General features: G+C 37.8%; 1 protein-coding gene across 1 annotated transcript; it reads right to left on the bottom strand.

The window, feature by feature from the left end:
- Nucleotides 1-5,203: 5,203 nt before the first annotated feature.
- LOC121401447 (protein spinster homolog 1-like) lies at nt 5,204-11,931 on the bottom strand. The gene is made up of 9 exons (XM_041586153.1): nt 11,636-11,931; nt 11,451-11,516; nt 10,800-11,227; nt 10,012-10,591; nt 9,366-9,518; nt 8,908-9,097; nt 8,731-8,796; nt 8,171-8,266; nt 5,204-7,605 (listed from the first exon to the last, which is right to left on the bottom strand). Exons 4-9 carry the CDS (start codon nt 10,104-10,106, stop codon nt 7,375-7,377), a joined length of 831 nt encoding a protein of 276 aa, XP_041442087.1. The 5' UTR covers nt 10,107-10,591; nt 10,800-11,227; nt 11,451-11,516; nt 11,636-11,931; the 3' UTR covers nt 5,204-7,374.
- Between the last annotated feature and the right edge of the window lie 2,812 nt (nt 11,932-14,743).

Here is a 14,743-nt window from a genome sequence, read left to right as displayed (position 1 = left end):
ATTTCACTTTAGAGGACTGTGGTGATCTCTAACTTCACTCTTTAATAAATATACCCCTAGCAGTCTTTGGCTAGCAGCACATTTCTTTATGCGAGTTGAAAAGAAGGCTATACGTTCAATATAAAATACTTCTTTTATTGTTGCATTTCATATTACACAACTATTTTCCTTTCGATGACCGTTTCACCATGCACAGGACATTTCAGAAGCAGCGTCATTATTCCTTAGTGGCCATGCTTTACTGACATTCAAAATACTCTACCGAATCCTAATTTGCATATACAAATCAGGGAAGTGGAAAACATTTTTTACTTTCTTGTTTTGTGACAAAAAGTCATCGATTTCCCTACCTGCCCCTAATTTGCATATGCAAATTGGGATTCGGTACTGCTGGGAAGAAGGATTTGGCTGAATCCTGTTGAAAATGGCTGAATCCTGGCCAAATCCTGGATTCGGCATCGAATCCCAAATCTTTCCCAAAGGAGTCTGCAGTGGCGTATTGACAAGGTGCTGGGCCCCTCCAACAAAAATATCTTTAAAAACCCTTCATTGGCAGGTGCTATCATCCTTCGCGTGCGCACACTGAAACTTTACTTTGCACGCAACCCTGCACACAAATTCTTGGTTAGTATTGTTGCTATAGAATAAGCTGAGCCCACGGTCTGGGTCCCTCTGTTCCTGCTTCTTCTATAACAGTGATCCCCAACCAGTGTCACGCAGGTTGCTCTCTAACCCCTCGGATGTTGCTCCCAGTGGCCTCAAAGCAGGTGCTTGTTTTTGAATTCCTGTCTTGGAGGCAAGATTTGATTGCATAAAACCAGCTGTGCTGCCAAATAGAACCTCCTATAGGCTGCCAGTCCATATAGGAGCTACAAATAGCCAATCACAGCCCTTATTTGGCACCCCAGAAACATTTCAAAATTGTGTTGCTCCTAAAGTCTTTTAACATTTGAATGTGGCTCTCTGATGAAAAAAGGTTGGTGATCCCTGCTCTGTGTTTTTCATGTAAAAGAATACTCAAAATATTACTTTGGGGATTTCCAATTAATCTGAAAAAATGGAAACATTCAGAAGCTTTTCAATCAGACAAAAAAAGCAGAATACAGTAATGCAAATTTGCTCTAACCACACATTCATGTTACCCGTAGCCAGAGCATTGAGCTAATCTTAAGCGAATCCATGCACTCATTAAAGGGGAACTATTGCGAAAATGAAAATAAGCTTCAGCATACTGAAATACAAAACTTTCTAAATACAGTCAATTAAATATTCTACATTGTTTCTGAAATAATCAAGTTTAAATTCACTGTTCCTCTCTCAACATCTCTTTCTCTTCATTCTGTCTTCATGCAGCAGTTGGGATATTCATTGAAAGTTAGACCCAATGGGGCAAATTCACTAAGCGCCGAAGCACCGAACGCTAGCGTTAATTCGCTAGCGTTTGGCATTTTCGTTACTGCGCAAATTCACTAACGAACGCTGGCGTAGTTTTGCTAGTGTTACTTCGCTCCCTTACGCCTGGCGAATTTTCGCTAGCGACGTAACTACGCAAATTCACTAACGCGCGCAGTGTACTGAACGCTACCTTTTATGCTAGACTTCCTTCGCCACCTCAGACCTGGCGAAGCTCAATAGAGTAGATAGGGATTGCTTCAAAAAAAGTCAAAAAATTTTCTAAGTCCCAGAAAACACTGGAGTGTTTTCTACATTATGGGTGATAGGCTGAAAAAGATCACATTTTTTTTGGGGCTCCCCTCCTTCCCCCTACATTTCCTGACTCTTGGCAACTTAGACAGTGGGCACATGTATAGGGCAAAATAAAATTTTTAATTGATGTTTTGAAGCTTTTCTAGCCATTTGTAGTGCTGATACGTATTCCTCCATTGAAATTTGAATTTGGCGCCGTATGCAAATTAGCCTTCGCTAGCGTAACTTCGATTTACTTAGCGAATAAACGCTAGCGCAACTTCGCAAACTTACGCTACCCCTGTGCACAACTTCGGATTTTAGTGAATTTGCGGAACGCTGGCGAAAATACGCCTGGCGAAGTGCGGCGAAGTTGCACCTGGCGCAACTTCGAATCTTAGTGAATTTGCCCCAATATATCTTATATATCCAGTACGATGAAGATATTATTAAGTTTTGATTTTGACGATAGTTCCCCTTTAGGTCACTGAGAAACACTGCACGCAGGACCAGGCCAAGGTATTTTGGCACCCTAGGCAAGGGCTTCAATCAGTGCCCCCCACCTGATCCTGCTTTACCATTTCCCACCTTACCATTCATATTTGCCCCCTGTACCTATGCCAGCAGCCATCATGTTGCCCCATGTACCTGTGCCAGCACCTATAATATTGTGCTCATTTGTACCTGTGCCAACAGCAGTCAATCCCTCAGATTGCCCCCAAAATCCCAATCTGGCCCTCATTTGTATAAAACAAAACATCCATTATATTGTTACCCCCTATCTTTACCTATACAAGTGGCAGCCTACAAAATCCATCTTTTTGCCCTAATTTGTAACTGTGCCAGCAGGTGCCAAAAATCCATCATATTGCCCCAGACACCTGTGTACCTGTGCCAGCAGCCACCATATTGCCCCATGTACCTGAGCCAGCAGCAGCCAACTCTCATATTGCCCCCAATCTATACCTGTGCCAGCAGCAGCCAAAAAATCCACAATGTAACCCCAAAATATGTACTTGTGCCAGCAGGAGCCAAAACTCCATCATATTGCCCCCATATATTTTTACTGTGCCAGCAGCAGCCAAAAATCCATCGTATTGCCCTCAAATATGTATCTGTGCCAACAGCAGCAAAACACCCATCATATTGCGCCCTAATCATCTGTTTATCTGTGCAAGCAACAGCCAAGATATTGCCCACAAATATCTTACTGTGCCAGCCGCTGCCAAAAGGGAGGTGGGGAGTGCTTCTGCCCACAATATAAATCACGGGCAAGAGGGGGTTGGAACAGGCGGTTTATAACATTGAAAACTATTAAAGGCCAAGTAAACCAGGGTTTTAAAAAAAATTGTCCTTAAAAGTGCGCCCCCCATGATTGTGTCCTACTCTGCCTGAAGCCAATACTGGTGGTGCTGCTGTTGAGTTCCTGTTGCAGATTAAATAGTTAGAATAGCTCCTAGTTATCATTTTGTTCTGTCCATCTGTTCCATCACAATACACACAATACACCCATCACAATCAAGTATCAATAGCTTATAATCATCAAATGTTGAAAATCCCAAGTAACAGGCACTGGCAGTCTATATCTGATTTCTTTGGGTATTATTGGAATGTCACATTCTTTTCATTTTGCTACTCTAAAACATTTTATTGCTCAATAAATGATGCCAGCACCTCCACTTGAAGTTCTTCATAAATGCAACATCTTCATAAACATTTTTTAGGCAATAATTTTGTTGCTTGTTTATAATACATAAAGTGAACATTATAAACATATAATGATATATAAAGAAGTGTCTCTCATTGTGAGTAGGTTTGTACCCAATGCCCTCAGTCGTGCTCGCCTCACTTTGTGACTTTCTTGTTACACCCACTTGCAAAATGATAGATCCTTTGATTGCCACTATTTAATCTCACTTCTGAAAAACAGAAGCATAACCAGAATAACATGTAATGGGCTTTTAAATGTGATTTTTAAGTTGACTTTCAGCATCAAGAATAACATTTTCAGGCAGCGTTAAACAATACTTTTTTTATGACTTCTTTCATACAATTATTTATTAGCAAAATTGTATTTTCAAGGTGGGTTCTTTATAAACCATCAATCTTATCAGTTGGTACACAAATCCAAATGGGGGACATATAAACCCCCATCCTGAATGCCAGGACTTTCTTGTTTACTGTGTTGCTGCAGTAATTAGCCCTTCTGTGCTCATTAAGGGTAAGGGCACACGCTAAGGTTCAGAGAGATTTAGTCACCCGACGACAAATCACCTCTTCTTCAGGCGATGATCTCCCCGAATTGGAATTGCCGACGGGATGGCACTCGGAGTGATTTGTTTTCTAAAGTTACCTCACGCCGGCGACTAAATCTCTCCGAATCTTAGCCTGTGCCCTTACCCTAAAGGCACCTGACAAAAGGGGAACCAGTTCTCAGGAAAGATACATGGACAGTGCTAAACATGTGCACGGTCTGTGCATTTTTAACTGATTCTGAACAAGGTTTTCTCTTAAGCATTTGGAGCCCCCAAAGTTATTGCTCATAGAGGAAATATACTGTCAGGTGTGCTTGCAATTTTCATTGGCTCAGCACAGTTTTGACCCTTGCATATACTGTATTTTGCCTGAATATGGGTTCTGACAAATACTTCTTGCCCTTGCCTTTGGCCTGGATACAGACTATAGGGATCAATTTCAAACCCCAGCGGTGCAAGTGCAAAAGCGATAAGGGCACAAACGTTTGTGCCCCTAGGGTTGCTGCTTTCTGCACAAAGTGACAAAGTATCACAGCAATGCTATTTCTATAGATATGTTTTTTATAAATCTCTATAAATCAGTTACATGTTCAGTTAGACCCATCATCCTCTTTACTTTACTGAATGTGTCATGGTATGGCGCCGGGCCTAGGTACAGTTGCCCAGTCTGCCCCAACAGTAGTTTATTAGACGTCTAAAGGATCATAGCTGATTCCCTGGCTCTCTCCTGATAACATTGCAAGTGTGACTTAGGCAGTTTCAGGCTAACACCCACACTTGCTTTTAAGGCAACAACCTTTAAATGCCCTGCTTTGGCCTCCAGAAGCTTGTATTTATAGGCATTCACCTGCTCCACCCCACCTCCCCTAATGACATCAGAGATGGGCAGGTCGGATTCAGATCTATAAATACAGGCGATTCACATTTGGGTTGAGTTAATTGCGGGTCTCTCAGGAAGCTGCACCTCATATTTGTTACTTTATTGCTAGTCATACAGTAAATGGAGAGTGTACCACAGCCTGGTCACATGATGCTGTGTGTGAGAGTGATATAGAAAATGGTTGTGGCTCAGTGTGGCTGAGAGGAAATCTGTGTTTGTGTGTGAGAGAGTTTGTCAGCTTGTGGCTGCTGCACCAAGAAAAATCACCAAGTTCCACTCTGAGTCCCTCTGTAGGTTTTATTGTTGGTTTATCACTTGCCATCAAGTTAACAGCCCTCTCTACCTGCTGTTTTGGTCAACATTTGTGTGTGTGTAACCCCCTCTTAGCCTAAACCAGTGTTTCAGCTACTCTTCAGGTAGAACATGGCTACATTTAGACCCTCTCTCTCAGCTAGGCCCTCATGAGGAGGAAGGGAGAAGTGGAACTACACTTTCTGGACAAATTTAGGATTTTAGAATGATGGATTTAATGAACACACAGAGTTATAGTACTCACATGGTACAGTGTTGTTATAGAGTGGTTTCAGGGCAGTCCAATTAGGTTATTCTTCTTTAGCAGGGACTTGTTTTCCCAGGTTAATAATATCAACCAGATTCTGCAGGTTGAAACCAAAGAGCCAGAGCCATGAGCTCCCAGTCAGTATATTAAACATGAACAGGGAATGGCCAAATATCTAGGGTACAGGCACGGGGGCTTAGCAGACTTAGGGAAAATCAGCCTAATGGGGATGTCCCAAACCAGTAGCGCATTTAACCCTACAAGGTGGTTCTACATATGTTATCAGTATGTTTGATGTACAATGTACAGACAAATTTATACTGCTTTTTGTGAATCACAAAGTCTCACCCGTAGCTCCTGCTGTACCTAAACCCCCAGCGACCCTACACTTAACACTGAGAGTGTTGCTTGGGGTTGTAGCTGAACAAGAGCCAGTGCCGTGGCAGTATACTTGCTGAATAAAATGGATAAATGGCATATTAACCCCAAACATGCCAGTATAATCACTAAATAAATTAACCCCAGCAATGCCAGTATCATTACTAAATTACATAAATAAAGCAAATAAATAAAATGGATAGACAGCATAATAACCCCTTTTGTGCCAGTATAATCACTAAGCATAAAGGACATATTAATCCCAAGCATGCCAGTATAATCACTAAATAAATTAACCCCAGCAATGCCAGTATCATTACTAAATTACATGAATAAAGCAAATAAGTAAAATGGATAAACAGCATAATAACACCATTTGTGCCAGTATAATGACTAAGCATAAAGGACGTATTAATCCCAGTAATTACAGCATAAAACACTTAGTTTCAGAGCACAGAGGTCCTCCCCAAGACCAGACTCAATGGCAAGCAGTAAGGACAGGACTGTGCCTGGCAAAGTTGCACTCAGCACCTCACTGAATTTTTTTTATTCGTACCCATTAGTTCACTTGCACTTTTATAGGGACTCTATAATCAGACATAAATTCAAAATAGGAATTCCAAAATGATATTGTTTTAAAGAAACAAACATATATTTTTCCTCCATTATGAATTCGATTTACAAATTACCAAATCCAAGGAAATTCAGAAAATCAAGAAATTTGCAGCCTGATGAATCCATTATATTTCTTGCACCTCCGAGGTACTTTCTACTTACTGTACAGTATATATACAATATATAAATGATCTAATATGTTGTTACACGTCAGATGGCTGGCGTGACTGAATAATATCTTGATTGAAACAGGCAACTTGTCAGCTTACACATAATAATAATAAGGATTATTATTTCAGACTGCTGTGAACAACTTTGGGCATTGAGCTGATACAATAAGGCCAGCATATAAAATACAGCATTTCCAGACATTTTTAGTTCTCCTTTAAATATACATGGTTAATCAAAAGTTGTTTAAGTGAATGCTGCAGGCTACACTGAGTTCTATGGAGCCACATACATTTATCTAATTGTCAATTTAATTATGGATGGTCCCTAACATATAAATGAATGTTTTCCAAGTAAGCATTGTGTAACTGCTTAAACTCATTCCCAGTTTTACACTCCTCTGCTCTACGTGCTCCCTCTGCTGTCTGTATCACACACTTGGGTAGATCATTGAGAGGAGACAGGAGTTGCAGCTGTCACTTTATATCCAGTGTTTAAGTCACTTGCAGACTGAAGAGATTAGTGCTATTTAACCAACACATTTTTCCAAGTAAGCTGAAAAACTATATTTTCAATATGAAATATAATTTTTATTTATTTTAAGCAATATTACAGAACTTTTCATTTTATTATAATCACAGAACATTTCAGAAGCATCACAGCGAGGTCTTTTTCCAACTTCATCTATCATGTTACTTTGTATCAGATGATTCCACCGTATCCAAGGGTTGTTATTTATTTTAAGCAATATTACAGAACTTTTCATTTTATTATAATCACAGAACATTTCAGAAGCATCACAGCGAGGTCTTTTTCCAACTTCATCTATCATGTTACTTTGTATCAGATGATTCCACCGTATCCAAGGGTTGTTCTACATCTGTGAATGGTGTATTCATAAAGTCTTCTACATTTTGCTTATAATATTCAAAGTATTTTGCCGTTACACAGAAACATCCTGCTCCGACCAAAGCCATAAATGGACAAATGTAGAGGATAAATTCCATTGCGTGATTCTGTATCAGGTCAGATTCTGAGTAGTTTATCTTCATAAATTTAAAAATCTATTGGAAAATAAATACGGTATGGGTCATAATGTAGCATGTTGCAGAGAATTTCCTTTGAAATATGTATACGTGTAGATATTTATATAATACACAAAAGCCATGAATATCCTGTAAATTATATCCTTATAAACGGTGAGTTCTGATGTCATCAGTTATAAACGTCAGTGAGTTCTGATGTCATTTCTGTCACATGACTCACTGAAACACGTGTATTATAATAAATAAAGTACCCCCAGTTGCAAAATATGAGGATATTAGAAGTAACCTCGGAGTTCCATGACCTATATAAAAACACTCGGCCTTCGGCCTCGTGTTTTTATATGGTCATGAAACTCCTCGGTAACTTATAATATCCTTATATTTTACAAAAGGGGGTACTTTATTCACTATATATATATTTATATATATATATATATATATGTGTGTATATATATATATATATATATATATATATATATATATATGTATATATATACACACACACTACACGTCCATTTCCAGCCAACAACCCAACCCTATTTACTAGAGCTTGCAATTTTTCAAAAACTGAACAGCTACTTACCCATAAATGTTCTTTCTCGCCTCCTTCTTTTCCAAGCAATCCTATTATTGACTTTTCAGTAAATGACCAAGCGCGGCGGTTTGGATACACTACCATCTGGGGAAAGAGAACAAAATGCAATAGGGTGTAAGATTTTGGCAACTATAGGTGACCCAAGATAACAATTATTGTACAATGCCTTTATCTAAATTTTGCCTGATGCATTATTCCTTTTCTTAGGAATTCTTTCTGTGATACTGCAGCCATATACAACTGCAAATATCATACTCCAGATCTCTGGTGCTCATGCCTTCATTATAATACATGCACATGTATAATTTCATAGGGGTAAGTGTGCACCGTCTGTTGACCACAGAGGGAACCATGTAATTACCACCAAGTCAAAGGTGGCAGTTGCACCAGGGTTTCCCTGCATCAATATGCACTGAAATGAGCCTTATAGAGTTGATCTGAACCTTACACCCCATTCAGTTTTACATACATTAGCTCTGCTAACACCTTTGTAAGCATTTGGGTGGGATCATTTGGGGGGGGTGAGTCCAAGAAGAAAAATACATTACCATGATGATTTCGTTGATAAGGACCTTGTTCATAGCCAAACAAATCCCATTTAGGAAGAAGAGAATCTGTTGAGAAAAAGTGAGGACAGTTAGGTTGAATGAAGTTCATCTTATAGAATGTATAGTTACAATGCTCTAACAGTTTACATAAAGTAGTAATTCAATTGTAAAACTTACTTGGGATACGACAGAACTAATTCCTACAAAAAATAATCCAAAGCACATAAGTGGGACAGAGACCAGAAGTGCTACGATACACACAACTGGCTCTCCATGTGGATTCCGCTTTTTATAATGTGCATTGATCTTCACGCCGAGAATAATGCCGATGGCAGTAGCAAGACATTTGCACAATCCGTAGATCAATCTAAAAATAAGAAGAGAGATTAAAATGACCTATTCTTGATATGAAAATAATAAAAAATTGCTTTAGTGTTAGTTAAACATGCAACATCCTTTTCGGTTTTGGAAATAATCATTTCAAGGAAGCTGCAACCATCTGAACTTGTATGAAGTAAAACAACAAGTAAGTAATTGGTGAAAGTTAATTGCAGACACATTAAAATCTACAAGTCCAATATATATTTGTGTGTAATAACAGAATTTGGCAAGTAGAGAAGGAAACGGGGTTTTACCTGTCATCGAAGGTGCAGTCAACTGTCAGACAAGGCTGGTGATTATTTGACATCATGCGAGCATTTCTCAGTACATTCGGAGCATATGTATACATGCTATTAGCAATGAACATACTAGCTGCATAACCCAAAACAGCAAAGACCAAACAGCGGCTGAAAGAAGAGAAATGATATGGATTACAATAAGGGACATTTTTCTACTTGACTTGATTTCATGCATCACTGATACTCGACTAATACCTCCAAAATTTTAATTGACCCCATTTCTATCGAGTAAGGCGTAAATTATGATCTCTACGAAGCTCATATTTTGACTTTTTCTGCATGTTTTTAAAAGCACCCTAATACGGGAAATCGTATAAGTGGTATTTTTCTGTCCATTCCACTCATTTAATTTGAAATAAGATCATTCATATACATGAGCTCAAGCAAAAACTAATCGAGTAACTATAATAATTGAAACAGGAATCTCTCACATCTAAAGGGAGAATCTGTTGAGAATAATATGAGGTACTGCCATTCTGGGGGGGTGTTACTAACACTTTAATTTACTCAGTGTTATAACTGTGTTCATACACGGGCTTAGCTAAATATTTGCCTCTCTAACAGATGCCAGACCGAACATAAAAGATAAAGAGATACTCACTTTAAAATCAGATCAAAAATATCAGAGTAAACTTTAGTTCTCTTCTGATATATTTCAGCCTTCAACATAAAACCACCTCGACCTGGCTTTCTCATCACTGCTGCTAGAAGCACAAGAGCCACCACATCAAGCACAGGTGCAATCTGTTTCCAAATAAAAATAAATATCAGTTATGTGACCCAGCATATGAGAATAGAGAATATATTTCTCAAAATGTGAAATAAAGCCCCCAGCAGATTAACAGAGTGAAATGTTGCTACTGTCTCTTCATTCCTGTGCATTTTAAGCATATTTATTATAGGGTGCTAGTGAGAGTTTACTCACTTTACCTCAAAAAATCTCTTACAAGTAAATACCGAGAATGGAATCGTCTCCAGGACGTGTGGCGAGTTCTATTTTAAAGTTTGAGAAGTATGCCCCTTCATGTTTGCAAGGTAATGATATGATTTTATACTGGTATAAATATAATAGCACCCCAGCCTTTAATACCTCCATATATATTTCTCTTACCCGCAGTGCCATACGCCAGTCGGTTCCTATTACGCTGGCTACATACGTTCCAATAAAGGTCCCCGCAAAACTGTAAAAACAAAAAAAAGGACAGGGTTAAAGTAAAGTAAGTGGCAGTAAGTGGAATTATTTTCTATCAGCTTAGACTCTCATTATTATATAAACTCACAGGAAGATATAGGAAGAAGAGCATTTAGGGGCTTACAGTTGCCATGCTAGAATGCAGATTGTACAGAAAAATAGTCCTAACAATCTTAGATACAAAAATGGGTACTTACGTTCCAATAGTGTTGAGAATGTAAAGTAAGGTCAGCATTTTACGTCGTTGGTCAGTATCAAAAAGTTCTGCTACCAGCATTGGAGCAGCAGCTAAATAATGGCTTTTTACTGATTCCATGAGACTTCGAAGTAACACAAACGTCCAGAATGACTAAAGAATCAGAAAGATACAAATTAAAAACTCATGCATTGATAGGATACAGAGTGAACAAAATGAATTGCTGTGTAGGTACTGTCTTTATATGTTTAGTGAATTGAAATGCCATTGGCTGTCATAAACAGATTATTACCTTCTCTGAAACTAAAGTACTGCCAATGCCGAACATGACCATTACGGCGACAACTCCTGATATTACTCTTAGTCCGGTGAAGGTACTCCAGAAATAAAATAATATCGGGGCCATGGTTGCACAGCTGCCAACAAACACTATATAGAGGGGAGAAAAGAAGACTGTGAGATGCCAATTGCAAATAACAAGATATACATGAAACTATAGATTCATTAGGTAGCAGTTTATAGTAATAAGTATAATGACAGATAGGATGATATGATAGTATCTTAAACAACAGATATAATGAGAAATTAAAGCATTAGAGATAATGGCAAACAAAGAATTTTAGAAGAATGATGCAAATAAACCATATATTACTTAGAGTTATAACTGACGAATAAAAGTCCGTTATTTCGAATTCCTCTTCTATGTAGGGACGGACAGCTAAAAAAAAATTGGAGAAAGAAGAGAAAGAAATTAGGATTTTGGTTGGTTCAAATGCAGACATTATACTCTGATATATCAGACGTCTTGAATTCTAAAGTAAATAAGTCCAAACTTACATTTATAAATGATGTTGTCCGTATTACTCACTGCCATAAGGAAAGCAAGTGCAATAATAAGAAGTATCGAGCAACATTTGCCGAGTTTAGGGAAATCCGGTTCATCAAGCTTTTCATCCTGTTTTTCAATATCCGCTTTTTCAAAAAAGTACTGATCTGTTTCATGTTGGATGCGCTTTGAACTGATAAAATAAGCGAATCTAAAGATTTTGTCATATATGTAGTTGTAAATTGTTTGAATTATTTGCCAAATGATTCTGAAATGACAAGAGAAAAGATATCAGTGGTTATGAAAAAAAAACCCATAAAAGGCAATATTCACATTTCCATTGTATAATATCTGCTGTACTGTATATTAGCTACCTGTAATGTGATCTAAACATCTGTATTGTCAATAACAGGCTTACATTGACTCTATTTTCCAACGTATTTCAACTTAATCTATCAGTTAATACATACAGGTACTTTCTGTTCCACTGACCATAAATAAATCATTAAGATTTGTGTACAGTAGAAGTGAAAATGTGTTTGTAGCAACAACAAAAAAAGGTGTAGAGTCCTGAATCGTTCTTCGGCTAAAAGAACCATATTCACTAATACTTTATCTTCTGCTTTGTTTAGGCCAAGTTTGAAGTAATAGTTATTTCTTTTTTCCCAGCCAAGGGTTTGTACCATTACAGACAACAAAATACAGTTCTAACCCAGCTTCTATTTGGCTGCCAGACAATGTGGATAAACTAGTAGATATTACATTGCCAATATAAAAAAAGCCACACAGACTATATACTATATATATACATATACTGTACAAATATGTGTGTAAAAATGAATACAAGAATGAGCACTACTTTATTTTTTGCCACTTTAATTGAAAAGATCAGCTAAACCTATAACCAACCTCTCACTGGTAAGAAACCCAGAGGGTGGTATATTGTAAACCATATGAACAGTATAAAAATCACCCCAAAAAAACCCCATTCAAATCTGTATTGACGGTACAATACACTCAAGCTAAAACACCTTTTAAAATAAATACAGTTCCCCAAATCAAACCAACTGAAATAGTTGTTTTGTTATGGGGAACTGTTTGTGATGTGTCCTCTGTGCAGGACGAAACATTGATTTACACCATTAAAGTTTTACACAGAAATTTAAGTCCCATGAGTGCTCTGTGCTCTTCTTGCTGACATTAGTTTTTGTGGCAGCACCTTGGCTTTTTTGCCTTTTCTTTAGGAGTGAGCGTATATATACATTTTAATATATATTAAAATGTATATTAGCCTTAAAGTTTGAATCAAATAATTTTCGGATCACTTGATGACATTAGAATCTGTCCCAATGCAAGTTTCCAATTGGTTGCCATAATATGCTTAAATCCATTTAATACATGTCAACAGGCTAAAGCCTATACTTAATATATCCTAAACATCTCTATACTATAGCTAAACCCTAGTTTTTTTTACTTTTATCAAAAAATATATATAAACGTATACATGTGTATAAAATTGGTTATTTGATGCTAAGAATTTCATTATTATGGTAAAAAGAGCAGTTACTTACAGAATATACATGTTGTTATGTGTTCTTGTTGAGATTTAGATAACAATGATCTCTCATCAACAGGCTAAGAGCAAAGCCTGCGTAGTTTGTGATGATGTCACAATGGCCTGCTGTTTATTGTGATGATGTAACAATGGGTTATTGTGATGATGTCATAATGGGTTGCTATTTGTTGTGACTTGGTTGCTATAGAAACCCATAGCATGCTTTATCGGGGTTACTACAGGTCAATGAACTGTAGTAGAACTGTAGTAGAAATAGAAAAGCCAACTATAACAGGGTCTGCTTCAACACTGGATTAAAACAAACATCTAACAGGATTCAGGAATCACTTAGTGCAGAATAAAAATGTCTCATCAGCAGGCTAGGATCAAATCCTCTGCACTCATTATGACATCATAATAATGTCACTGTTGGTTGCTATAGAAACCCATATCCTGCTTAATCCATTTACAGCAGGCCAACGGGCTGATCGCTTTGCCTTAGAAAAGACATTGCTCACAACTAACTTGCAAAGAAATGTATCATTTACAGCCCAGCTGCAACATTTCAACTGTATTTCCTCTGACCCTGACCCCGAATTTCAGAGAAAAGTGTCTTTTACTAAGCAATACTTCAAATATGAGTCTAGTTCTTGAATTGGATCTTGAAAGAATTTTCTACAAAGCCAACAGCGTGATCTGTTTACATCATTTTGACAGTTTGGAAATCCCAACTGGCCATGGTGTCTGTGTAAATGCAATGTGGGCACTAGATTGTAAACTGCACTGGGGCAGTGATCGATGTGAATGATGTAAAATAAGTGGAAGGTGCTGCAGAATATACCAGCACCATATGAATAAAAATTAATAATGACAATATACTTGCTATGACAGACTGGGCACTTTATGCCTTATTCTTCCTCACTTCTGAATGATTACCTGGGAAAAAACTTGAGACATGAGACAATTCCTAGAGGGTACAGCACATATGGCCCTTAATCTTCATCCAGTGTACGGCTCATTGTAACAAGCATGGCTGCATGAGTTTCCACTGTTGATCCCTCCTCATCTGTTGCAAGCCATGCAAAATCTAAATGTAGGGCACTGTACCTTCAAATAACATGTATACATACAGTTTGCCAACCAGGATATGTGTGTGTGTGTGTGTGTGTGTGTGTGTGTGTGTGTGTGTGTGTGTGTGTGTGTGTGTGTGTATATATATATATATAAATAAAACAAACAATGGAAAGTTGTGCTCACCACTAATTTTTAAAACCATTAGGCGGGGGTGCAATGAGGCTGTGACCACAAATACATATAGACAAATACAAGATTCCTCTGCACTCAACCCATTATCAATATATTTAAGACAGAGACATTTTGTGCATACTGCTACTGAAAAATGCCTTACCCTTTAAAAAAAACAGGGATTGTTTATCCATATATTGCAATATATTTAGGCTGGCCAATTACGTCAAAGTCATCCCATATCTTTGATATTAATTATGCGTTTTTATTTGTATGTCCTACCAGCCATTATATTACAGAACAGATGGCCATGCGCAAG

This window comes from Xenopus laevis, chromosome 3L (assembly GCF_017654675.1).
Source record: "Xenopus laevis strain J_2021 chromosome 3L, Xenopus_laevis_v10.1, whole genome shotgun sequence".
NCBI classification, from domain to species: domain Eukaryota; kingdom Metazoa; phylum Chordata; class Amphibia; order Anura; family Pipidae; genus Xenopus; species Xenopus laevis.
Note: the sequence above shows the minus strand (reverse complement) of the source record. Positions and strands in the feature narration are given on the sequence as shown.

Excerpts from the sequence above, each read along its gene's own strand:
- LOC121401447 (XM_041586153.1), bottom strand. The coding sequence starts at position 10,106 with ATGAGAAAGCCAGGTCGAGGTGGTTTTATGTTGAAGGCTGAAATATAT. Across the intron at positions 9,098-9,365 it reads GACTGCACCTTCGATGACAG|ATTGATCTACGGATTGTGCA; the intron begins GTAAAACCCCGT and ends TCTTATTTTTAG. Across the intron at positions 7,606-8,170 it reads GCGAGAAAGAACATTTATGG|ATTTTTAAATTTATGAAGAT; the intron begins GTAAGTAGCTGT and ends ATTTTCCAATAG.